This window comes from Enhydra lutris, unplaced genomic scaffold (assembly GCF_002288905.1).
Source record: "Enhydra lutris kenyoni isolate GAN:26980312 unplaced genomic scaffold, ASM228890v2 scaffoldscaffold1, whole genome shotgun sequence".
In the NCBI taxonomy this organism is placed as follows: Eukaryota; Metazoa; Chordata; class Mammalia; order Carnivora; family Mustelidae; genus Enhydra; species Enhydra lutris.
Window position 1 is genome coordinate 66,406,072 of NW_019154085.1, and position 25,950 is coordinate 66,432,021.

The 25,950-nt window shown below is 38.7% G+C and overlaps 2 protein-coding genes and 1 pseudogene across 6 annotated transcripts in view; 1 reads left to right on the forward strand and 2 right to left on the reverse strand.

Moving 5' to 3' along the window:
* LOC111142241 (FAST kinase domains 1) overlaps nt 1-13,140 on the reverse strand; it is a 47,987-nt gene extending 34,847 nt beyond the window's left edge. For 2 of the 3 annotated variants that reach the window (XM_022495300.1, XM_022495295.1), the window contains exon 1: nt 10,425-10,794. In XM_022495300.1, the coding sequence (XP_022351008.1) occupies nt 10,425-10,759 (335 nt within the window). In that variant the 5' untranslated portion in view covers nt 10,760-10,794. Of the gene's footprint in view, nt 1-8,615; nt 8,682-10,424; nt 10,943-13,067 lie in introns of those variants that run through there. The other variant, XM_022495288.1, reaches the window with a different exon arrangement.
* LOC111142950 lies at nt 4,657-5,082 on the reverse strand (annotated as a pseudogene).
* A 9,621-nt stretch (nt 13,141-22,761) lies between the features above and the next one.
* The window catches only part of LOC111142173 (peptidylprolyl isomerase G), a 55,060-nt gene continuing 51,871 nt past the window's right edge, over nt 22,762-25,950 (forward strand). The window contains exons 1-2 of one of the 3 annotated variants that reach the window (XM_022495187.1): nt 22,787-22,897; nt 23,537-23,760. The gene's annotated coding sequence lies outside the window, so the exon portion shown is untranslated. Of the gene's footprint in view, nt 22,898-23,198; nt 23,310-23,536; nt 23,761-25,950 lie in introns of those variants that run through there. The other 2 variants (XM_022495180.1, XM_022495195.1) reach the window with 2 other exon arrangements.

Here is a 25,950-nt window from a genome sequence, read left to right on the forward strand (position 1 = left end):
TGCTCTCTCTCTCTGATAACTCCAGCTAGAGGTTTATCAATACTATCGATCTTTCCAAAGAACAAGCTCCTGGTTTCATTGACCTTTCTATTGTATATTTTAGTTTCTATATCATTTATTTCTGATCTAACCTTCATTATTTCCTTCCTTTTGCTCAGTATGGGTTTTGTTTGTTCTTCTTTTGCTAACTCCTTTAGGTGTAGGGTTACATTGTTTGAGATTTTTCTTGCTTCTTCATGTCAGCCTGTATTACTATAAACTTCCCTCAAGACTTCTACTGCCTCCCAAAGATCTTGGAAACTTGGCTTTTTAATTTTCATTCGTTTCAATGTTATTTTTTATTTGTTTGACTTCTTGGTTCATCAATTCATTATTTAGTAACATGTATTTGTGCTCTTTGTGTTCATGTATTTGTGCTCTTTGTGTTCCATGGTTTTCATTTTATTTTTTATCAAGGTATAATTGACATTTGACATTACATTAGTTTCAGTATGAATTGATATTTATTGATATTGATATTTGTATACATGATGAATTAATATTTATATACACTGTGAAATGATTATCCCAATGAGTCCAGCTTCCTCTTGTTATCATATAAAGTTACATAATATGTAACATAATGCCATTGACTAAGGTCACCATGCTGTACATTGCAACCCTATTACTTGTGACTGGAAATTTGTACCTCCTGCCCACCACCTTCTCTTATTTTGCCCATCTTCCAACTACCCTCCCCTCTGGCAACCATCAGTCTATTCTCTGCCTTTGTAAGTTTTCTTTTGTTCACTCATTTGTTTTTGATTTCCATATATAAATGAAATCATATTGTCTTTGTCTGATTTATTTTACTTGGCCTAATATCCACAATGTCCATCCATGTGTTTACAAATGGCAAGATTTCATTCTTTATTATGGCTGGGTAATATCATTATGTGTGTGTGTTCATGTATGTACACACACCACATCTTTATCCATTCATCCATTGGTGGACACTCTGGTTGTTTCTATATCTTGAATATTATAAATGATGCTGCCATGAACATACATCTTTGTTTAGTATTTTTATTTTCTTCAGATAAATACCCAGAAGTGGACTTGTTGGATCATATGGTGATTCTGTTTTTAGTTTTTGTGGTAACTCCATAATGTCTTCCATAGTGACTCTACCAATTTATATTCCCACCAATAGTGCAAGAGGGCTCCCTTTTCCTCAAATCCTCACCAACACTTGTTACTTCTTGTCTTTTTGATAATGGCCATTCCAACAATAGTGAGATGATACCTCACAGTGGTTCTGATTTGCAATTCCAATGATTAGTGATGTTGAGAATATTTTCATGTGCCCATTGGCCATCTGTGTCTTCTTTGGAAGATGATCTATTCAGGTTCTCTATCCATATTAATTAATTAATCAGACTGTTGTTGTTATTGAGTAGTAGGAGTTCTCCATATATTTTGGACATTAACCCCTATTCAGATATATGATTTGCAAAGATCTCTTCCCATTCGGTAGGTTGCCCTTTTATTTTGTTGATGATTTTCTTCACTGTGCAAAAGTTTTTTAGTTTAATGTAGTCTACTAGGTTTATTTTGTTTTGTTGACATTGCCCTTGGCCTTTATTATGATGAGGGGCATTCCCTATCTACCTACTTTGTAGAGAGTTTGTTTTGTTTTCTTTTTTTTATCATAAATAGATGTTAAATTGTGTCAAATGCTTTTTCTGCATCTATTGAGATGTTCATAAAATTTTTATCCTCCATTTCGTTAATGTGGTATATCACACTGATTGATTTGTGGATGTTGAACCATCCTTGCACCCTTGGAATAAATCTCACTTGACAATGGTATATGATCTTTTTAATGTATTATTAAATTTGGCCTGCTAATATTTTGTTCAGGATTTTTACATCTATGTTCATTAGGGATACTGACTTGTAATTTTCTTTTTCTATGGTGTCCTTGCCTGCTTTTGGTATCGGAGTAATGCTGGCCTTGTAAAATGAGTTTGGAAGCGTTCCCTCCTCTTCAGATTTCTGGGAGAGCTTGAGAAGAATAGGAAATAAATCCTCTTTGAAAGTTTGGTAGAATTCACCACTGAAGCTGTCTTCTCCTGGACTCCTGTTTGTTGGGAGTTTTCAAAATTCATTCATTCATTCATTCATTCATTTATTTTTATTGTGTTATGTTAGTGACCATACAGTACATCATTGGTTTTTGATGTAGTGTTCCATGATTCATTGTTTGCATATAACATCCAGTGCTCCATACAATCCATGCCCTCCTTAATACCCATATGAGGCTTACCCACTTCCCTAGTCCCCTCCTTCTAAAACCTTCAGTTTGTTTTCCCGAGTCTCTCATGGTTCGTCTTCCACTCTGTTGGGAGTTTTTTGATTACTGATTCAATCTCCTTGCTAGTAATTGGTCTATCCAGACTATTTCTTCATTATTTAGTCTTGGAAGACTATTTGTTTCTAGGAATTTACCCATTTCTTCTAAGTTGTCCAATTTATTGGCCTCTCATTAGCCTTTGTATTATTTTGGTATCAGTTATAATGCTCCCTCTTTCATTTCAGATTTCATTTATTTAAGTTCTTCTTCCTAGTAAATAGTTAAACGTTTATCAACTGTTTATTTTTTCAAAGAACCAGCTTAGTTTCATTGATCTTTTCCTTTTTTTCTTTTTAAGATTTTATTTATTTGAGAGACAGAGAGTGCACAAGTAGGCCAGGGTTGGGGGCAAAGGAGAGGGAGGCTCCCCACCAACATGGGGCTCAATCCCAGGACCCCAAGATCATGACCTGAGTCAAAGGCAGATGCTTAACCACCTGAACCACCTAGGTGACCCTCATTGGTCTTTTCTATTTTCTCTCTAGTCTATTTTTTTATTTGAGAGAGAGCGCACAAGCATGCGCACAAGTTGGGGGAGGGGTAGAGAAGGAGGGAGCGAGAAAAAATCTCAAACTGACTCCATGCTGAGAGCAGAGCCCAATTTGGACTCAATCTAACAACCCTGAGATCACGACCTGAGCTGAAACCAAGAGTCAAACACTTAACCGACCAAGCCACAAAGGTGCCCCTTTTTAGTCTCTATGTCATTTATTTCTTCTCTCACCTTTGTTATTTCCTTCCTTCTACTAATTTTGGGCTTCCTTTGCTCTTTGTTTTCTAGTTCCTTTAGGTATAAAGTTGGATTATTTCAGATTTTACTTGTTTCCTGAAGTAGGTCTCTATCACTACAAACTTCCCTGTTAGAAATGCTTTTGCTGCAGATTTTGGAAAGCTATATTTTCATTTTCATTTATCAAGGTATTTTTTTATTTCTCCTTCAATTTCTTTTTTTTTTTAAGATTTTATTGATTTATTTGACAGAGATCACAAGTAGGCAGAGAGGCAGGCAGAGAGAGGGGAGGAAGCAGGCTCCCCGCTGAGCAGAGAGCCTGATGCAGGGCTCAATCCCAGGACCCTGAGATCATGATCTGAGCCAAAGGCAGAGGCCCTAACCCACTGAGCCACCCAGGCACCCCTCTCCTCCAATTTCTTAATTGATCCATTGGTTGTCTGGTGGCATGTTGTTAAATATCTACATATTTGTAATTTTTCCAGGTTTTTTTGGTGATTGATTTCCACTGTCATATCACCGTGGTCTTAAAAGATGCTTGATAGGGTTTCAATCTTCCAAAATTTCTTGAGACTTGCTTTGTAGCCAAACATATTATTAATCCTGGAGAATGTTCCACTTGAGAGGAATGTGTATTCTGCTGCTTTTTGGTAGAATGTTCCGCATATACCTAAATTCATCTGGTCTGATGTGTTTTAAGGCTGATGTTTCCTTATTATTTTTGTATGCATTGATGTAAGTGGGATATTAAAGGCCCTTATTATCATTAGGTTGCTGTCAATTTCTCTCTTTAGGTCTGTTAATATTGCTTTATACTTCTAGGTGCCCCTATGTTGGGTGCATAAATATTTACAAATGTTGTATCTTCTTGCTAGATTGAGCCCTTTATCATTATGTGATGCCCATCTTTTTCTTTTATTACAGTCTATTTTAAGTCTACTTTGTCTGATGTAAGAATAGCTACCCCAGCTTACTTTTGGTTTCCATTTGCATGAAACAACTTTTTCCATTTCTTCACTTTTAAACTGTGTCAATACATCTGAGGGGAGCCTCTTATAGGCAGCATATAGATGGATCTTGCTTTTTTTTTTTTTAAATCCATTCAGCCACTCTGTATCTTTTGATTGAAGAATTTAGTCCATTTTTGGGGGGTGGGGGTTTGCTCTTTTCATCAAAACATTATTAAATGAATAACCATATGTGTCCTGAGCTATATATGAGCTATTAAAGGCTTAAGTCCTTAGCTAAAACGAGGAAAACTGCTTCCCCTTCTTCATGTTCACAGAGCAGCTAGTAGTGTTCATAGTTGCGCAGCCTTATGGCCTGCAAAAGGGGTAGGTACCCAAAAGCAAGATTCTGCTGAACTGGAATGGAGCCAGGGATGAAGGCACTGAGACAACCCCTCTAGGTGGTGATCTTGTGCTCTGAAGACAGATGGGGAACATGAAGGTTCTTTTCTGGCTAGGATGAGGCACGTAATTGATGGAAAAGAAAGGCAGAGAGGCTGGGGAAGAGAGATCAGAATTGCTCTTTATTGACCTAGTAGTAGGTTCTGCAGTAGAGCCCCTTCAGGTTTAACGGCATTTTTTCTTTTTCTTCTTTCCGCAACTTCTCCTACGGCTTAAGCTGCCATGCCTGCAATCTAGCATCCATTTCCCCTGACAGCAGTACAATTCATCTTGCAAACTTCTCCCTTTGGGCTTTTCTTCGAAGCTAGTCTTTCACTGGAAGTGCAGGGCAGCCATCTTTCTAGGACCAATTTGGGAACTCAAGGGGCCTATAGCCAGAGGGGTTGGCAGCCAGGCTCTGCCTGGGTGGAGAAAGAGAGTCTGGTGAGGATTCAGCCCAGCCTCCAGTCCCCCAGTTCTCCCCAAACTGGCACTTCAATGGAGTTGTTACTGGCTGCCCACCAGAGCCACCACACTGCCATGCAGTTCAGGACACCTAAAGCAACCATGCTGAGGCCACAGAGCATCAGTCCATTTATGTTTAAAATAATTATAGATGGGTATCTACTCATTGTCATTTTGTTATCTGTTTTCTGGCTGTAGTTCTTTACTTTCATATGTTTCTTGTTACCAATTGGCCTTTCTTTTCAACTTGAAGTACCTTTAATGTCTTATAAGTCTAGTTGAGTAGTGGTGAACTTGTTCAGTTTTTGTTTGTCTGGAAAACTTTCTCTCCTTCAATTGTGAATGATAACCTTCTCAGGTATAGTCTTGGTTAGAAGTTTTTTTGCTTTCAGCACTTTGAATATATCACATGACTTCCCTCTGACCTGCAAAGTTTCCGCTGAAAAACCTGATAAGAATCTTGGGCTGGGGGGGGGGGGGATGCGGGAGGGTCCCTTGTACAAAACAAGCTGTTTTTCTCTTGCTGCTTTTAAGATTCTCTAACTTTTGATGTTTTAATTATAATGTGTCTTGGTGTGAATCTCTTTGGGTTCACCTTATTTGGAACTCTTTGGGACTCCTAGATCTAAATGTCTGTTTCCTTCCCCAGTTAGTGAAGTTTTCAGCTATTATTTCTTCAAATAAGTTTTCTATCCCTCTCTCCTCTCTTTCTGGGACACCTACGATGAGAACATTATTTCCCATGATGTTGTCCCATGGCCCCCATAAGCTAATTCCACTTTTTTTTTTCTTGCTGCTGTTTAAGTGAGTTCCACTCCCCTGGTCTCAGTCACTAATCCTTTCTTCTGGTTCATCTAGTCTGCTGTTGAACCTCTGTTGTATGTCTTTCAGTTTAGTTATTATATTCTTCAGTTCCATGACTTCTGTTTGTATTTTCTTATATTTTCCATCTGTTTCTTAAAGTTTTATGTTTATCCATGCTTCTCCTGAGATCAGTGAGCATCTTTAAGACCATTATCTTGAACTCTTTATCAGGTAAGTTACTTACCTGTGTTTCATTAAGGTTTTTTCAGGGGTTTTATCTTCTTTCATTTAGAACATATTCCTTTGTTTTCTCATTTTTCTTTGACTTTTGGTGTCTGTTCCTATGTATTAGGCAACATACCTATCTCTTCAGTCTTGAAGGAGTGGTCACAGGAAGACTGGGACACTACAGTCTGCTTATATGTGTAGTGCTTTGTGGGTATTATAATGCCTGCCAAGAACTCTCTGATTTGTTCAGTCCCATAGGTCCCAGAAACATAAGCCTGCCTGGACACTAGAGGCAGGTGTTTAAAGGGTCTTCCCTCTATGGACTGCCATACTTGCCAGCCTTGGCAGGGCCAAGGAGGAGCACCAGGCCAAGACAAAGCTGCCTACCAGCTTTAGCAGTGTGGGGATACGGGGAGCCCTGAGTCAGGGCAAGTTGGTCCAATAGGTTTGGTGGGGCAGAGTCACAGAAGAACAAAAGACAAGGCAAACAGCTTTTATAAGGTAGAGGAAGATTGCAAAAATAGCACATGCCAGTTCTGGTGCTAGCAAGGTACAAGAGTAGAGAAATGGTGCCCACCAGGGCCTCTAGACACAGAGAGAATTCCAATAGACCCCTGTCCTTCTAGCAGGCACTTAAAGCTTACCCAGTGAATCCATCACATATGGGAGAGGCATTTCCAAACTGCTACTCTTATGCTAGGTCCCAGGACAAGTAAGTCTGTGTGTGAGCACTTTCAGAGCAGAGTCCCCACAACCCTTGGGTCTCCTTGATGTAAGCCCCATTGGTTTTCAAAGCCATACATTTGAGAGCTCATCTCTGTGGTACAGGTCCCAAGAGTTGGGATTCCTGATGTGTGGCACAAATCCCTCACTCCTCAGGGATAGATCCCTCCCTCTTTCGAATCACTGAGTAGGGAGTGGGGTTCTTGGTGAGAACATGGCTCCACTTCTCCTACCTATCTCAAGGTGGCCTTGGATCATTTGTTGTGGAAGAGTTGTTCAGCCAGTCCTCAGGTCCTTTCTGAGAGAGTTGTTCCCTAGGTATCTGGAGATTTGGTGTGTCCTTGGTAGAGTGAGTAGGGTCTTTCTGTGCCACCACCTTGAACCATCTCTCTTTTCTGTGTTTTTTAAATCCTCCTTTCTCTTTCCCACTTTGATTTTCCCTTTTTTCACTAACATTTGTTATACTCCACTAATAATGGATATAGGCTATGCTGAATCCCTATGTTAAAAAGGGATTAGGCTATGCAAAATTTTCAGAAATAGCTAAACATTTTCCAAGATAAGGTCTGTTATTATCTCCTTTTTTTTTTTTTAATAAACGGAGTTTCTCACATATTCTTATATAGTATAAATAAGAAAGTTTTGTATAGAATAGACTTCTCTATACTCATAAGAACACCCTGGACAAATTTTACATTTTCTAGTTCATTACTGATTATGGCAACATGCTACAGATATAGCTATGTACAGGAAAGAGATCTGATCATATTCACAGCAGCAGACTTGAAAATTTCTAAGTCACCTATGAGTCACGTCCATTGTCTCTCCATAAAGAAAAAGTGATAAATAAACACCTGCAAATGCTGCTAAACAATGTTAAATAGTTTTCCTTTCTAGTAAACTGGTGTCTTTTCTTGCTTATCACTCAGAGAATCTTTTCATTTTTTTTCTTTTTTTCTTTTTTTTTTAAGATTTTGTTTATTTATTTGACAGACAGAGATCACAAGTAGGCAAAGAGGCAGACAGAGAGAGAGGAGGAAGCAGGCTCCCCACTGAGCAGAGACCCTGATGCGGGGCTCGATCCCAGTACCCTGAGACCATGACCTGAGTCGAAGGCAGAGGCTTAACCCACTGAGCCACCCAGGCGCCGCCCCCCCCCCTTTTTTTTTAAGTGAACTCTACTCCCAATCTAGGCTCAAACTCACAATGCCAAGATCAAGAATCTCATGCTCTACCAATTAAGTCAGCCAAGCACCTTGAATCTTTTTTTCTGAAGCAGAATCTTCCAGAAAAGAAGATTCAAAAAGCCAAATAGCTGTTACTACACCTTACTTATATTTTGATTAATTATATATGTGGAAAAGCACATTGTTCCCACTCTTTTTTTTTTTATTTTATTTTTTTATAAACATATAATATATTTTTATCCCCAGGGGTACAGGTCTGTGAATCGCCAGGTTTACACACTTCACAGCACTCACCATAGCACATACCCTCCCCAATGTCCATAACCCCACCCCCCCCCCCCCCACCCCCCTCCCCCCATCAACCCTCAGTTTGTTTTGTGAGATTAAGAGTCACTTATGGTTCGTCTCCCTCCCAACCCCATCTTGTTTCATTTACTCTTCTCCTACCCCCTTAACCCCCCAGTTCCCACTCTTAATGAGCAAATATTCGCATTTTCTTTCTCTCTTTAGGAAAATACACATTCCTTATTTTCCTTTATACAACCAAAAAATCCTCAACCTAAATGGGTTTACTTTTTTTTTTCAGTGAAGCTTAACAGGTAGGCAGCAGCATCCCATTCTTTATCTATAAGATTTTACTGAGCTAACCTTGAATAGGATAACTGTCATCTAAAATGATGAACTAGAGTACTTGCCTTTCCAGTCTTCTCCATGCTTCTGTAACTAGCGCTGCAACCAGGTCATGGGCCTCAGTAGCACACCTCGATAAAATCAAGAGAAAATCATTTTCCATACATAAACACTTTTAAATTATTTAAAACAATTATGCAAGTAAGAACGCAAAAGTGAACCTCAAGTTATTGTACTCTTATGCAGTCCTTATTTATGGTTCACTCCCATTTCAATATTTTGTTTCATTGATACAATATAATAAACATCTACATTTTATCCCATGCCTCTCTCATTCTTTTGTCTGTTCAATGCCTTCCACTGAACAATGAAAATGTTTAATGATACATATTATGTTAAAAGTATATATAATGTATATATTAATTTGCTGTTTGAAAAAATATTTTTATAGGAGAGAGTTCATAAAATAAAGAAAAACGTGAATAGGGTACTAAAAATCATTTATAGGGCTGTACTCATTAATAGCCACCATCATTAATTTGGAGCATTTCATTCCAGTTATCTTTCTTACACACATATGAAATACACATATTTCTTTTACACTTTTATATCCTGCCTTTTCAATAAGTTAACATATTATGGACATTTGCCCATGACATATTGTTCACACAATTTTTAAACATTGTATGCTATTCTCTTATGTGAATATATCATTTAAACACACAACTACTTTTAGAATTTTCATTTTTCAATATTATAAATAATGATGAGGTGAGTATCAATGTACAATAACCTTTACATGTATCTCAGATTACTCTCTTAGGATAAATCCTAGAAGCAAAATTATTGGATCCAGGATATTTTTATAGTTTTTGATATATATTATACCACCACAGCATATAAGAGTCCTTCTTCCAGTATATCTTCATTAACAATGAATAATTTCTATATAACTAAATCACATACACTGTGTTTTGTAGGTATAAAAAATCTTTTTTTTTTCCAATATCTTTATAATGTTAAGGTTATATAAGTTTGTCTCTTAAAAATCAAGGACTTTCAGGTTAAGTCATTAAGCAAAACTAAACTACATATTGTTTCTAAAACTCAAAAACAAAAAATATATTCTATTTTTGAAATCCTTCCATTATTAAAATATGACCTAGGAGGGAAATGTAGAAATATAGTTTTTAGACAAATCATCACCAAGCGACATTTCTCCATCTGCCTAATAGACACGAGTCTTATGAGGTATTTAACACAATGTTTTATGGTTAAGTAAGTCTGGAAACTGACCTTATTTAAAATATAATGTATTTATAATATATATTAATATACTAAAGGCTCTGAAAAGTCCTGCAAAAAAAGACTTGTTTAATTTTGTCTTATTCATCATTTTCCAAGTTAACATGACCACTGAGAAAACAAATGTATACTGATATACAGGTTGGATAATTATATGAGAAAACTGCTGTTTTTCCATGAATAAGGCTAAGAAACAGACTTATTGAAACTTTTGTGTGTTATTTTTCTCTTACACATCTGCCAAATACTTTATTTAGAAAATCCAGTTCTTCTAAAGGCTGGATTCCCTTGCAAACAATGTAAAATCTTTTGTTGTTGTTAATGTTTTCCCAACTTTCCTGAATGATGATTAACAAGTAAAAATTGTATATATTTAGGTTGCACAACAGGATATTTGATATACATATACATATAAAATCAAAGAATATCTTCTAAACATCTTAAAAATATTAGATGATCAGGAAAACTATCTATAGAAAAAAAGCATTGTTTTCATTTTAAAGAGATTTTTAGAAAATTAAAATATAAACTACAATGATTTCTATAAAATCTAAAAGCACATTACTTACTGTTGTGTGATGTACAACATATCCACTAGTGTATCATCATTCATGAATTCCATTTCACTTGTAGCTAAATTATGAAGAGTAAGAAATTGGGGATGGTCTCTGATACATTCAGCATTTTTTAAAAAGCTGGTCTTCTGGTTTTGAAACTGCCAAAGTATATTCAATGCACATTCCACTTGCTTTTCTGAAAGTATGGCTTTGTTTTTTCCAATAAGATCAAATACTTGCTCTTCATCTGTACATGTAATCATCTGGCTAATTAGTGGTTTACAACTGCAGGTTCGAAATTGAAACACTCTCCGAGAGAACGGACAAATTGCTCTTAGACGAAGCATATTTACAAACAACCAGTCTAAAAGAAAGGTAATTTTTCATTTACATCACAAATTTTCTTAGGTAATGAAAACCATCTGCGACTAGTAGTCAGGTGCAATATGCTGATTAGAAGGTAACTATTTTTCCTTCATGTATTTTGCTTCCATTATGACAACTCCAAGTGCCATTCCAACATGCAGTTTCTGTAAAAGGATTGGTTTAACATGGTTATGCTAGTATTATTAATACCAAACTAGTTCCAAAATTCAAATTAAAGTCATAAGCTTTTTCTGCTTTAACTAGGGCTTTGTTCTAGTCTGAAGCAAACAGCAGGATTTGGTCCAAAACTAAGTGTCCATGAAAAGGGACTTCTTTCCGCACTCCATTTAAAAAAATATTTGTTAAATCTAATATATATATAGAGAGAGAGATACAACTATATATATCTCTCTATATAGACCTATATAGAGAGATATATATAGTTTTCAAATTTGAACATAAAAGCAGAAGGGGAAAAAATCCTATACTCAGAAACATCTTTTTAAACAAATAAGTCAGACTATTTGCAATAAATAATCACCTTTAACATTTTTACAAGGAACAGCCATTAATTCAGAGCCATACACTTTTTGAAAAAATTTTTATTTTTTTCAGGTGGCTCAGTCAGTTAAGCATCTGCCTTCGGCTTGAGTCATGATTACAGGGTACTGGGATGAAGTCCTGCATCTGCCTCCCAGCTCAGTAGAGAGTCCACTTCTCCCTCTCCCTCTACCCCCCAACTCACATGCTCGCTTGCTCTACCTCAAATAAATGAAAAAAACTTTTTACAAAAATAAATGAATAAATAAATAAATCTTTTTAGGGGCACCTGGGTGACTCAGTCGGTTAAGGGACCAACTCTTAGTTTCTCCTCAGGTCATGATCTCAGAGTGGGATCCCTCCCAGCACTGGGCTCTGCCCTTAGCACCCAGTCTGCCTGAGATTCTTTCCCCCTCTCTCTCCCCATTTCTCCCTCCATTTGCATGCGTGCACTCTCTTTCTGTTAAATAAATAAAATTTAAAAAAAAATTTTTTTTTTTTTTTTCAGAAAGAGTTTCTGGTTTATTTACTTTAAGGATAATTTCTTGCTCCTTTCTTCTGGTACTCTAAAAGAACCTAATGGTTTGGTCACTACTGACCTTAGATCAGTTTAAACCAGGAAGTAAGAAGATTAAAGCTCCAATCAGGAAATACAAAGAAATCAATTAATGTATCAAGACATGATGAAGCAATATAAGAAGATAATTATGAAAAAGGACTATTTGTTTTAAATATATATTATAAATGTTTATATTTCTAATTGAGAAACAAGAGAAAAGCTGGACTAAAATCTTAGCATCTAACAGTTCTGCAGTATTTCACAAAGGATTTCTAAAATATGCTATCCCATTAAATTCTCTCAACTAACCTATCAGGTAGATATTATCATTTGCATTTTACAGATAGAAGCTATTTTCAAAAAGGGTAAAAAACTATTCTAGCGCTTGTGGAGCTGAGATAGTCACCCAGTTATTTCAACTCTTTCAACTTGGAACACCTCCTTAGATCAACAAAACCAACACTGAAAGATTGGCTGAGATTCCTCTCTATGGCTATGCTAGGCTGTCCACAAGAAAAACAAAAACAAAACAAACAAACAAAAACAAGACCGTATTGGTACTTTGTGTCTATCAGTAAGCATGCTGACCTAAGCCAACCTGGGTACACACGTACACAAAAACCCGGTACACAGCAAGGGTATCCTCAAGATTCTCCTGTCTGCCTACAACAGAGAATGGAACCAGCTCAATGGCTAGAATACCAACGTGTTAAGTCTCCAGTTCTACCCCCAGATAAATGACCTTGGGGAAGTAATTTAACTAAAGGAGAGGCCTTGGGACTATCAGTGCAGGGTCAACAGTGACACCCGGTGTAAATGACAAGCATTCTCCACGCGGGGCGCACAGTAAGTCCTGTACCAATGAAAGTGATCTCCCCCGTCCTCATTAGGAGTGGGCTCACGCCTGCCCCCCTCCAAGCACTGGAAAAATCCAATACCCTGCATCTCGGACAGAAATCGTGCTGGGAGGAAGAAAACCTGCAGCCGCTACCGGCCGGGACTTGCAGATTAAGCTCTTCCCTCAACAATCTCCCAACATTTCTGGAGGACTCCGGGGAAGGCTCGTCACGATGGCTCATAAGTCAAGGCTATTTCTGGTCCCCAAGAAGTGATGTAACAGGCTCGGTTGTGTCGCTCCCTCCCGTCCCCCGATATTACATAGTTTGCAGCCTTTCCTCGGGAGACATCACCTCTCCTCTGACGATCCAGTCCCCGAAACAGGAAAAAAATGCCAGGACAGCACGGCATGCTCAGCGGAAGGCAAGTACTACATGCCCCAGGGGACGTAGCGGCGAGGCCAGCGGAACGGACGTGGCCTACGCATTCGCCGGGAATTCTGGGCATGGTAGTTCCACATTGAGAGACTCTGCGACAACACCTTTTAAACTGTTCAAGTTACTTTAGGTCAGTGTTTCTCAACCATCTGAGGTTTTCTCCCAGGCCATGGAAGACTGATTTTTAAATAATATGTAATAAGAAATGAATATTTAGAAAATGAAATTTGAAGCGGTAAACGGAAAAAAACACGTGGATTTTTGTTTCTTACAATATTCGACATACATGAAATAACTGTCAAATGGCTATAAGAGCAAATTCTTACTCTCAATTTCTGCCCTTGTGTCATGGTGAGGCCAGTCTTTGGAACCATACTTTTTTTTTTAACAGCTTTATTGAGAAATAATTTACACACCAAGCAATTTATGCATTTCCAGTGTATAATTCAATGCTTTTCCTAATTTAGCGTTGTGGAGCATCACCACAACTCATTTTAGAACATTTTTACAAGTCCAAAAAGAAACCAGCTAACCAAAAGCAGTCACTTTCCATCTCCCACCTCCAACACCATAGACAACCACTAATGGCGAGCACACTTTGAGTAGCACTGATTTAGACTGCTTGGAAGCAGACCAGCTGATAACAAAGTTGAAGATTGAGGTTACCCTTAATGCACAGAATAGATAGAGTTTCAGAACAAACATTAGAAAAAGCACAAGGATAAAACTGGGCATAACCTGTGTCAATACCCTACAGTTAGAGACCCATAGTTAAAGTTGGGGTTGCTGGTCAGTTGCAATGAAGCAGAACACACCCCAAGGAATGTCAAATTAAGAAGGTGTTAGAAAGGGGCGCCTGGGTGGCTCAGTGGGTTAAAGCCTCTGCCTTCGGCTCAGGTCATGATCTCAGGGTCCTGAGATCGAGCCCCGTGTCGGGCTCTCTGCTCAGCGGGGAGCCTGCTTCCCCCTCTCTCTCTGCCTGCCTCTCTGCCTGCCTCTCTGTGTACTTGTGATCTCGCTCTCTCTGTCAAATAAATAAATAAAATCTTTAAAAAAAAAAAAGGTGTTAGAAAGAACTCACTATGGCATTAAGCCCTGTGTTAAGTGATTTGGGGGAGGTTAACAGGGCTTTTCTCTCTTGACTGAATGCTGTGGAGGAAGCAGAGATAATTCCATTATTGGGTATCTTAATAAACTTTGTCTGTAGGGCAGGAGGAATGAAGTGAGGTTACAGCTGTATTTGACAAAGAAGGAGCAGTCACTCAAAATAGCCAGGATAGGTAGATGTTAAGTCATTTTTTGTGCTTTGGACAATGTTTTTATTTTGGTCTCACCTCTGTATGATTATGGAATGGCCTTGTCTTGTTCCATCATGTCAGACAGTGGCCTTGTCTCATGTTGGTGTTCTCTGCAATTGTTCACCAGAATACCGACACTGAGCTATGAGCTCCGGCAACAATAAGGCCACCAGACCAGCTCCGGCAACAATAAGGCCTAAATGATAGTGTCAGGACAGTTTCTTCACTGTTGGGACCTGTTCATTTCCTTCTCACCAGTTTGCAGAATTGTAAGGAGACTGGCCTAAGAAACAAATACCAGAAGCTTGCCTTCCTTTGGAATCTTGTTTAGGTAAAGAAAGGAAACCCTTTTTGTTTAGTCACTGTTAGTAACTTTTTTCTTTACTTGCAGTCTAGTGCATTCATAAGATACATATTTATATATAAATCACACCTAAGTACAAAATTAAGGTAATAATAATTTAAGTCCATAGCTATAAAATTTTATTCTGGCTAATGACTTAAATCATGGAGAAGCATCTTTTACAAGCGTTAAAAAGTGGTTAACAAAGTGTGGCTCTTAATTTCCTCCTAGTAAGTGTCAATACCCTTTAGCCAAAAATCACAAGAAACCTGAAGATGAGATTTATTACTTGTTGGAGCTAAGGGAAATGCACACTGCAGGGAATCATTTAGCTGCACAGTAAGAGTCTTAGAAAGAAACTTCATAGGATTTGGGGTTTGGCTGGTTAATTTGGGGGAAGGTCTAAAGAGGAAAAGTTTGCTCTATCTTGGGTGCTCTAAGGAAGCAGGGCAATTCTATGATTGGGCATCTAATACATCTAACTATAGATGTTAGGTAGTTGGATAGAAAAGCAGACACGTGGGGATAAAGCTGAAACTGGTAAACAAGTAGCATTCACTCATTTAATGAGAGGGGAATCCTTGGTATTTTGTGTGGCACAGTAACCTTGTCTAATGTCAATGTTCTGTGAGATTGCTTATGTCCAACAGGAGGATAATATGCTTTAAGCCCTGTCAGATTAGCTTGAAATAATATTTAGTCTTAACAATGAACATTAGACCGGGGTGCCTGGGTGGCTCAGTGGGTTAAGCCGCTGCCTTCGGCTCAGGTCATGACCTCAGAGTCCTGGGATCGAGCCCCGCATCGGGCTCTCTGCTCTCTAGGGGAGCCTGCTTCCTCCTCTCTCTCTGCCTGCCTCTCTGCCTGCTTGTGATCTCTCTGTCAAATAAATAAATAAAATCTTTAAAAAAAAAAAAAAACAATGAACATTAGACCAATTTCTCCAACATCAGAGACTGTTTTTTCCCCTCACAAATTAACTTGAATGCTTTTTCTTCTGGAGTAATTCTGCCAGTAAAATTGTGTTTGTTGCATATAACACCAACAGCACTGGCAAGAAGAGAAAAAACTAAGTAAATTGGATTTCATCAAAAAAATTTGTTTAAATATTTTATTTATTTATTTGCCAGAGAGAGAGAAAGAGAGCACAAGCAGGGCGAGCAGCAGGCAAACGGAAAAGCAAACTCCCTGCTGAACAAGAAGCCTGATGTGGGACTCCATCCCAGGACCCTGGGATTATGATCTGAGCCAAAGACAGACACTTCACCAACTGAGCCACCCAGGCATCCCTGACTTCATCAAAATTCAAAACTTTCATTCATCAAAGAACACTGTCAACAGAGTGAAAAGGCAACCAACAGAATGGGAGAAAATATTTGCAAATGATATATCGGATAAGAGATTAATATCCAGAATATATGAAAAATTCATACAAATCAGTAACAAAAACTTTTTTCAATGGGCAAAGGACTTCAACAAACATTTCTCCCATGGTCACAGGCACATGAAAAAATGTTCAACAGCATTTATCAATATGGAAATGCAAATCAAAGTGCAATGAAAGACCACTTCACACCCAATAGGACAGCTATTATCAAAAAATCAGAAAATAACAAGTGTTGGCAAGGACATGGAGAAACTGGAACTCTTCTGTATTACTGGTGGGAATGTAAAATGGTGCAACTGCTGTGAGAAAAACAGTATGGTGTTTCCTCAAAAAATTAAACAGAATTATCATGTAATCTAGTAATTTTATTTCTGAATACTCAAAAGAATTAAAAGCAGAAACTTGAGCAAATATTTATACAGCAATGTTCTTAGCAGCATTATTTATAAGAGCCAAAGTGTAGAAGCAATCCAAGTGTCCATTGACAGATAAATGGATAAAGAAAATGTCATATAGGGGCGCCTGGGTGGCTCAGTGGGTTAAAGCCTCTGCCTTCGGCTCAGGTCATGATCTCAGGGTCCTGAGATCGAGCCCCGCATCGGGCTCTCTGCTCAGCGAAGAGCCTGCCCTCTCTCTCTCTCTCTCTCTGCCTGCCTCTCTGCCTGCTTGTGATCTCTGTCTGTCAAATAAGTAAAATCTTAAAAAAAAAAAAAAAGAAAAGAAAATGTCATATATACTTATAGTGGAATTTTATTCAGCCTTAAAAAGAAAGGAAATTCTGACACAGGCTACAACATGGATGAATCTTGAAGACCCTAGGTTCAATTAAATAAGCCAGACACAAAAGAACAAATATTGTACGATTCCATTTTTATGAAGTACCTAGAGTAGTCAAATCCATAGAAACAAAAAGTAGAAGAGCGGTTGCTAAGGGATGCCAAGAAAGGGTAATGGGGAGTTGTTCAGTGAGTATAAAGCTACAGTTTTGCAAGAAAAAAGGTTCTGAAGATTGGTTGCACAATGTGAACATACTTAACACTACTGAACAATACACATAAAAATGGCTAAGATTGGGACACCTGGGTGGCTCAGTAGGTTAAGCCTCTGCCTCCAGCTAAGGTCATGATCCTGGAGTCCCAGCCCACATCAGGCTCCCCACTCAGAGGGAAGTCTGCTTCTTCCTCTGCTCTTCATGCCCCCCCACCGCTGTGCTTGCTCTCTCTCAAATAAATAAATAAATAAATAAATATTTTTTTAAATGGCTAAGATTGTGCTTTACTACAATTTTTTAAAAAGGTATTCAATTTTGGGGGGTACCTGGGTGGCTCAGTGGGTTAAAGCCTCTGCCTTTGGCTCAGGTCATGATCCCAGGGTCCTGGGATCGAGCCCCGCATCGGGCTCTCTGCTCCGTGGGGAGCCTGCTTCCTCCTTGCTCTCTGCCTGCTTCTCTGCCTACTTGTGATCTCTGTCAAATAAATAAATAAAATCTTTTTTAAATTTTTTTTAAAAAGGTATTCAATTTTTTAAAAAAGGGCAACCTCACTGGCAGTCTGGAAATTAGAAAATAAGATGATACCATTCTTTCACCCATTAAATTGGCAAAAACTAAAAAAATTGGAAACAACCTCCAAGAAGGAAAGAGCCACTTTTATACAACCTTAAAGTGCTTCAACCTTTCAGGATACTAATCTGGTACTATACATCACATTGAAAAGTGTACAGATCCTGAGATGCATTTATCTCATTTCTGGCTATCTTTCCTAAAGATTTATAAGCATCAATATATAAAGATATATGTAAAAGATGTTTATTACAGTATTTTTTGTATTAACCAAAACTTGAAACAACCGAAATGTCCAAAAGAAGAATATCTGGATATATTGTAGTATATCCATATTATGGAATGGTATATAGATATCAAAAAATGCTCGTAATATTTTTTTTTGCAAACAAAAGCAATTGAGAAGTAATATGTTTGATGGGATCTCATTTTTGTTGAAGGAAGGGAGAGAAAGTTTTAAAGGTTAGTACAGGAATAGAAAAGAATATTAATGGATATCTCAAGGGAAAGGAATTGGAAAAGGTTAGGGGGAATTATTTTTAAACCTCTATGGAATTTTCAAAATTTTACAATATCTCATATTATTGTAAATATATGTGACAACAAGCATGTGTTTTTGAAAAGTTTGACTTTTTTTATGATATGATTGGTGATATAGAAGAAAATAAACAATAACTTGTCATTTTTCTTTTTAAGATTTTATTTATTTGGGGCACCTGGATGGCTCAGTGGGTTAAGCCTCTGCCTTCAGCTCAGGTCATGATATCAGGGTCCTGTGATAGAGCCCCGCATCGGGCTCTCTGCTCAGCAGGAAGCCTGCTTCCCCTTCTCTCTGCCTACTTGTGATCCCTATCTGTCAAATAAATTTTAAAAATCTTAAAAAAAAAAGATTTTATTTATTTATTTGACAGAGAGAGGCAGCCAGAAAGGGAACACAAGCAGGAGGAGTAGGAGAGGGAGTAGCAGGCTCCCTGCTGAGCAGGGAGACCTACATGGAACTCGATCCCAGGACCCTGGGATCACGACCAAGCCTAAGGCAGAAGCTTAATGACTGAGCCACCCAGGTGCCCTACTTTGTCATTTTTCTGTGGGTAGAAAGAAAATTTTTCATTCTTCTAAAAAACGGTAAGTTGGGGTGGGCTCAATCCATGGAGATTGTGACTCTTTTTATTTTAAGATTTTATTTATTTGAAACAGAGAGACAGGGAGAGAGCACCCAAGCAGGGGAAGAGGCAGAGGGAGAGGGAGAGGGAGAGGGAGAGGGAAAGGGAAAAGCAGGCTTAGCAGGGAGCCTGACGCTGGTCTCCATCCAAGGACCCCAGGATCATGACCTGAGCCGAAGGCAGATGCCCAGCCACATTGAGCCACCCAGATGCACTGAGACTATGACTCTTGATCTCAGAGTTCAAGCCCCATGTTGGGTATAGACATTACTTAAAACTAAAATGTTTAAAAAAATAAATTGGGGCACCTGGGTGGCTCAGCTGGTTAAGTGTCTGACTTTTGATTTTGGCTCAGGTCATGATCTTGGTGTCCAGAAATTGAGCCCCACATAAGGCTCGACCCTCAGAAGGGAATCTGCTCAAGATTGTATCTCTTCCTCTCCCTCTGTCCCTTCCCCCAACCACACTATCTCTCTGAAAATTAAATAAATAAATCTCTAAAAATAATAAAATAATGGTAAGTTAATTGTAATAGCCCAGCCCACCAACTTCCTCTCTTTTGGTATCAGACTCCACTCTTTATACTATAAAGACTAAAATGACCTAATCTAGGTTGGACCAAATCTAGTACTTCAGGCCCATGGCCTACTAGATGGATAATCCTATCTTTTGTGATAAATAAAGCCAAATGTCAGTGGTTTAACCAACATAATTTGATTTCTTTTTTCTTTTAATTCGATTAGCTAACATTTAGTACATCATCAGTTTCAAACATAGAGTTCAAAAATTCGTCAGTTGCTTATAAACTCCCGTGCTGTGCAGGTTACATGCCCTCCTTAATGCCCATCACCCAATATCCCCATCTTCCCGCCCACCTCCCCAACAGCAACCCTCGGTGTGTTTCCTATAGCTAAGAGTCTCTCGGGTTTTTTCCTCCCTCTCTGATGACTTCCATTCAGTTTTCCCTCCTTTCCCCTATGGTCCTCTGTGCTGTTTCTTATATTCCATATATGAGTGAAATCATATGACAACTGTCTTTCTCTGATTGACTTATTTTGCTCAGCATAATATCCTCCGGTTCTATCCATGTGGATGTAAATGGTAAGTATTCATCCTTTCTGATGACTGAGTGACATTCCACTCTTTAATACCACATCTTCTATATCCATTCATCTGTCAATGCACATCTTGCCTCTTTCCACAATTTGGCTATTGTGGACATTGCTGCTATAAACACTGGGGTGCAGGTTCCCTTTGAGATCAACATAATTTGATATCTTGATCATATCACATTCCAACATGGATATCCCTAGTCAGTGGAGGAAATTTTCTCTATATGGAGATTCACGAAACTATAATTCTTTTATAATCTCCCAGGACCTTAAAACTCTCTGGATCCAGCTAACAAAAATAGGAAGAAAGGACATGGAGAAGACATAGTACTTTGTAAACATCTTGGCCTGGATGTAATATATATAATTTTCACTGATAGAAAGTATTCACCTATCCTCACTTAGATGCAAGGGGACATAAAAACAAAATGTAGGCATGTCAGACACTTCCCAGCAACACCCCTCATTATGTAAGTGGGAGCATAAATTTTGGGTCTGTCACTACAGTGGTAATCAAAGACTTCTCTGGAGTTTTATAATTGGAGCTGGCAGGGACTTAGACTATTAAAATGTGAGGTAACCTCTTCAGTCTAGAGAATGTAGTAAAAAACCACATAAATCAAGTAGACAAGAGACAGGTTCCCTGATATTCAATCTATTCTTTCTTCTCTGTATTAGTTATCCATTGCTATTGTAATAAATCTTGCCAAGACATAGTGACCTAAAACAACATTTATCATCCCGCAGTTTCTGTGGGCCAGAAATTCAGAAGTAGTTTAAGTGAGTGGTTCTGGCTCACAATTTCTTATGTGATTAAAGTCAGATTATCAACAAGGACTTATAGTTATCTGAAGCCTTAATGAAGACTGGAGGTTTGCTTCCAAATGGCTCATTCACATGATTTTTGGCAGGAGGACTCAGTTCCTGACTTTTGCCAAGAAGCTTTTCTTGTCACATGGGCTTCTCCATAGTCTGCTTAAGTGTCTTCTTGACATGGCAGTTGATTTCCCCTTGAGTGAGTGATCCAAGAGACACAGCAAGGAGGAAATTAAAATGCCTTTTATGATCTAGTCTCCAAAATCACACTGTCACTCTGCCTTTTACTATTCATTAAAAGAAAGTTACATTAGAGGGGGAAAAAAAAGAAAGTTACATGAGAGAATTTATAGATATTTTAAAGCCACCAAACTGTGCAACAGTTTTCATTCTCAATTTTACCTAAGTCAGCTCAAGCTAGGTTCATTTGCAAATGAGAGCTCTCACCAATACTGGAATCCCAAGGCATATGCGATAAGAATATTGTACAACCACTTCAGAAAATTCTTTGGCAGTATCTACCAAAACTGATCCTATCCATATCCTGAAATCTAGCAATTCCATTCCTAGGTATATTTCCAACATATAAGTGAAATATATGTTCTCTAATATACCAGATACAAGAATGTTCACAGAAGCTTTATTCAATAAGAGATAAAACTCAAAAACAAAACAAATATCCATCTAAAGTAGAATAGATAAATAAACTGTGCAACACCCGTTGTGATGCTTAATTTTGTATCAACTTGACTGGGCCAAGGGCTACCTAGATTAAATATTTATTTATGGGTGTGTCTGTTTGGGTGTTTCTGGGTGAGATTAGCATTTGAATTGGTGTGCTGTGACTCTCCAGCAATACAAGTGAAGCCTAAAGGGGGGTGGTGGTGGTGGGGAATATGGAGGGGGATAGTCCTCTCAGTCTTACAGCTACTAAAATTGGTCAATACCCTTACATATATCACATGCTCAGCTGTTGTTGATAATTCACCTACCCTAAACGAGTGAAAAACTTAAATAACAGTAACTTACCGTTTTTTTCTATACAATAACAAAATCTAAGTTCCTTTAGCTAGTTCCGCTAAAACTCACCCCACGTCCCCACAACTATTGTTGCCAGCCCGCTTCCCTACAAATACCAGAGGCATTTATTTCTAACACATTCTAGGGACTTGTTTGCCTCTTAAAATAATTAAATCGCAATATATGTCCTATTTTCTCTAGAAACCCCTGGATTTGAAGTCAAAGATTTGCTTTGGTATTTAGGAACAGTGTATTTAGGGGGAAGGAGGCACTTCTCACCACTGAGCCTCGATTTCCTTATCTGTAAAATACGCATTAATAACCTGTATCATGGTGTTGCTGTGAGAATTTTATTTTTTATTTTTTTGTCTGAGAGAGCGAGCACAGGCAGACAAAGAGGCAGGCAGAGGGAGAAGCAGGCTCCCTGCTGAGCAAGGAGCCTGATGTGGGACTCGATCCCAGGACGCTGGGATCATGACCTGAGCCGAAGGCAGCCGCTTAACCAACTGAGCCACTCAGGCGTCCCGCTGTGAGAATTTTAAAGCAGAGAGTCAATACCTTAGGTAATTTCCTCTTTTCCTCAGCTAGCACTTTGTTCGTTTCTGTTTTTTAAAATGTGTGTCACAGCGTTAACTGGAAGCTAAACTGGAAGCTCCTTAATGGTAGATCTTCCTTCCCAATACTCTGGGCAGAGGATGAATAAATGTTTATTGGATGAAGCACTTCATTTCACGAAGAATATGGCATTTTGTCGGTTACAAACGTTCCCAATCAACTCACACCAAAAGCATTTATACCTATGACTTAGTTATTTAACAGGTATCAAAATCCTAGAACTCCAGGGAGGGCCTATGTGACGCAAGCAAGAGAATACCAGGAGTTGCGGTCAACCGGTGACGTACTTCCTGCGCGACGCTTTCCCTCCACGCCGGGACTGGGTTGTGGGGGAGGGAGGCGGTTAGTGGGCTTTAGCGCCTTTTCTGGCGGCGGTAGATTTGAAGCGCTTTAAAGGACCGGACCCCGGGAAGTGAAGACAACAAGAGCAGGTAGGTGGCGCGAAGCCCGTGTTGTTTCGTTAGCGTCCTTTGCAGCATTCCCAGGGTACGAGAGCGGGAAGAGCCCGAGGAGAGGGGCGGAGCCGACGCGTTAGGCCCGTCGGAGCCAACCGTCTTCGCCTCGAGGTGTCTGGGCTGCCTGGTCCCTGAACGAGCCCCCCAAGGACCGTGGCTCTCGCTTTGCAGCTGTTGCAGCTGGAGAAGGCCTCCAGCCGTGCCTCCCAGGCGTGGGAAACGATCCTCCCCCTGCCAGCCCCCGCCCTCTCACTTGGGCGCACACCTCCCTCCCTGACGCATTTTGCCGCACAAGCTGTAATATGGCGGCAGCGGCGGCGGCCTGAACTCTAGGGAACAAGGGTGATTTTTGATGCTTCAGAATCGTAAGACTAATCGCTAATGCGGGGTAGGTGGCAGAATTGGTGGGGAAGAAGTAACCTGACGTCCTGTCAGGTGAGGGTTGGAGACTTGCGGGCGAGGAGCCTGGATCATAGGGGTGAAGATTAGACTGAAAACGGGCTTTCCTCCTACTCCGACCTTTTTCCTCTCACAGACAGCGTCTATCGTACATAGTTAAGTGTTACAGGCCTTTGGACTAAAACTGAAATCCAGGCTCTTCCCTTTTCATCCCAGGGCTGTCTCGAAGTTCACCCACGTTTCCGAGGAGCTGTGAGCAGCGCAGGCCTTTTAGGAGAAGATAATTACTCTTTAGGAGGAAGGCGATGGCTTCAGAGCTCCATATGCCTTAGGGGAAGTGTGCGAATTTGGCTCATCGTTAGTCTTTTAAGGAGCTCAGTCAAGTCTGCGGGAACGGAGAACTCCCAGTCATTTTGGAAATGCTTTAAAAGCACCATTTTGTACGTTGATTTAATTTATTCCTACAACAGTATTTTCTGTTCAGGTCCAAGCTTTTGCAGTAGTGATGACAAATACGTCCAAGAAACAAAATGTTCTGGACTTTGGGGGTCCGTTAACTTTTAGTAGCTAAAACCAGATAGAAGGGGAAATATGTGTGCGTGTCGGTATAAAAAAAAAAAAGTCAGTAATTTGCCGGTTCTTAAAAAATGGGTGAGGAGGTGTATGAACATTTTCGAAATAGTACCGTAAAATCCAGAAGAGGCTCGGGTTTCTAGAATGGCTGCTTCTCTCATCATATTTTTTAGGTATCCGAAAATTTACCCGTTTTAGCATTTCCCTCCTTTTTTATTTTAACCATTTTAAATACGGTTATTTCTATAACAAATGACTTCTCTCTTAATTAGGGTTCATTTTACGTCATTTAAGGTTTTATTATTCAGTATTAATAGTAGGTGCTCTGAAATCCCATTGGGTCTTGTAGTAGGCTTCTGCTATGCTTTATTTTATTATTATTTTTTTTTTAATTGTGTTTGCTTTTTTTTTTTTTTTTGGTCTTTGCAGGCTGTTGTCAGGGTTGCCTTCCCCTGCTGTCAGCAGTGTACAAGTATGCAAGCTTCCTAGTTTAGAAAATTTGGATTTGTTTCTGGCTCAACCATCTTTTGAACCTCAGTTTCTTCATCTATAAAATATTTTGATTTCAGGCTGTCATCAGCTGTGGGCTTCAAAAATAAATAGGTTTGTTAAAATTCTCTGTAAAATTGGTTTTCAGTAAGAAGTCAGTGATTCTATGAGTGAAGTAAAGAACATACATTACATTTATTGTGACTTACTAAAGGCCTTTCTTTTTTGGTGCTTATTGTGGCCTTGCAGTTATCAGTGGCCTCTGAGTAAAGTTTTTATCCTTTTGATATTTTGCATATTTTAAATTGGGTTTTCTGTCAGGCAACATCCATTCTACATGCAAAGAAAAATTGGTAGCCATTCATAATAATGTGAACTAGTCATCAATGGTAGGAATCGGGGTGCCAGTGGCTCATTGGTTAAGTGATGCCTTTGGCTCAGGTTAGGATCCCAGGTGTCCTAGGATCAAGTCCTGCATCGGGCTCCCACTGCCCCTGCCTGTGTTCTCTCTCATTCTCTCTACAAAAAAAGTAAAATCTTAAAAAAAAAAAAATGGTATGAACCGTTAGCAATTAATTATTCCAGTGTTGCTCAATTAAGAAACAGATGTTGATGTTTTCCTTTTCTTTCTTTTTCTTTTTTTTTAAATACTATTCGGGTATTTCAATAGAATTACAATGTATTAGTTTTAGTATTCTAATATACTAAGATTACTTGAATTAATTAGATAATTAATTCAAGTGATTTGAAGAGTTTGTTGCAGATTTCTGCTACATTGTGTTACTTCACTTTTTTTTATCTTTAATATTAGAACCAAGCTTTAGTTTCTGTTTAAGTGTCAGTGGTTTTACCCTGGTTTAATGCATATTCTGCCTCTGTAAGAACTCTGTATTTGTATTTCTGTGGGGCAAATCTTGCATCTTGAAATTTACTACAGGCAGTATTGTGTAAATACTCAGAGAAAACTTCCATAACTGAGGACTTTGTACTTTCAGTACCAGACAGCGTATCCTTTGCACTTTTAAGAGGTGTCATAAAGCAAACACCAACCTCCTCTTGAAAGAGATTGTACCTTTTAATATAGGCATCAGTTTTTTAAACATTAAAATGGTTGTTTTTAAAACATGAATGATTCCTTAAGTCATTGATTTTTTAAAAATGAAGCCTCTTTATATATTAGGTACTCTTAATTATGTATAAACTTTAGTTTAAGGTTTATTCATAATTATATCATTGCATTATAGTCATAAGGTAGAAAGTAAAATTAAATAAGCCATTATCTGGAATATTTATGAATAAGGTATTTTCTACAGTGAAGCTGTTAAGTAAACCAGAAAACTCTTGCTTTTTCAACTCATGACCTTGCTTCAGTCACTTCTTTAGTCCTCTTATTGTCAAACCTATAAAATCAGAAGACTGATTAGATTAAGTTTCCTCCAAACTTCAAAAGTCTGTAGTTTATAAGGGAATTACCACATTGGCTAGCATGTTGCTATTGTATGGTGTAGGTATGAGAGAGTGGTATACATTTATCATTGTAAAAACTTAAATAATTGCAGGTGCAGTAT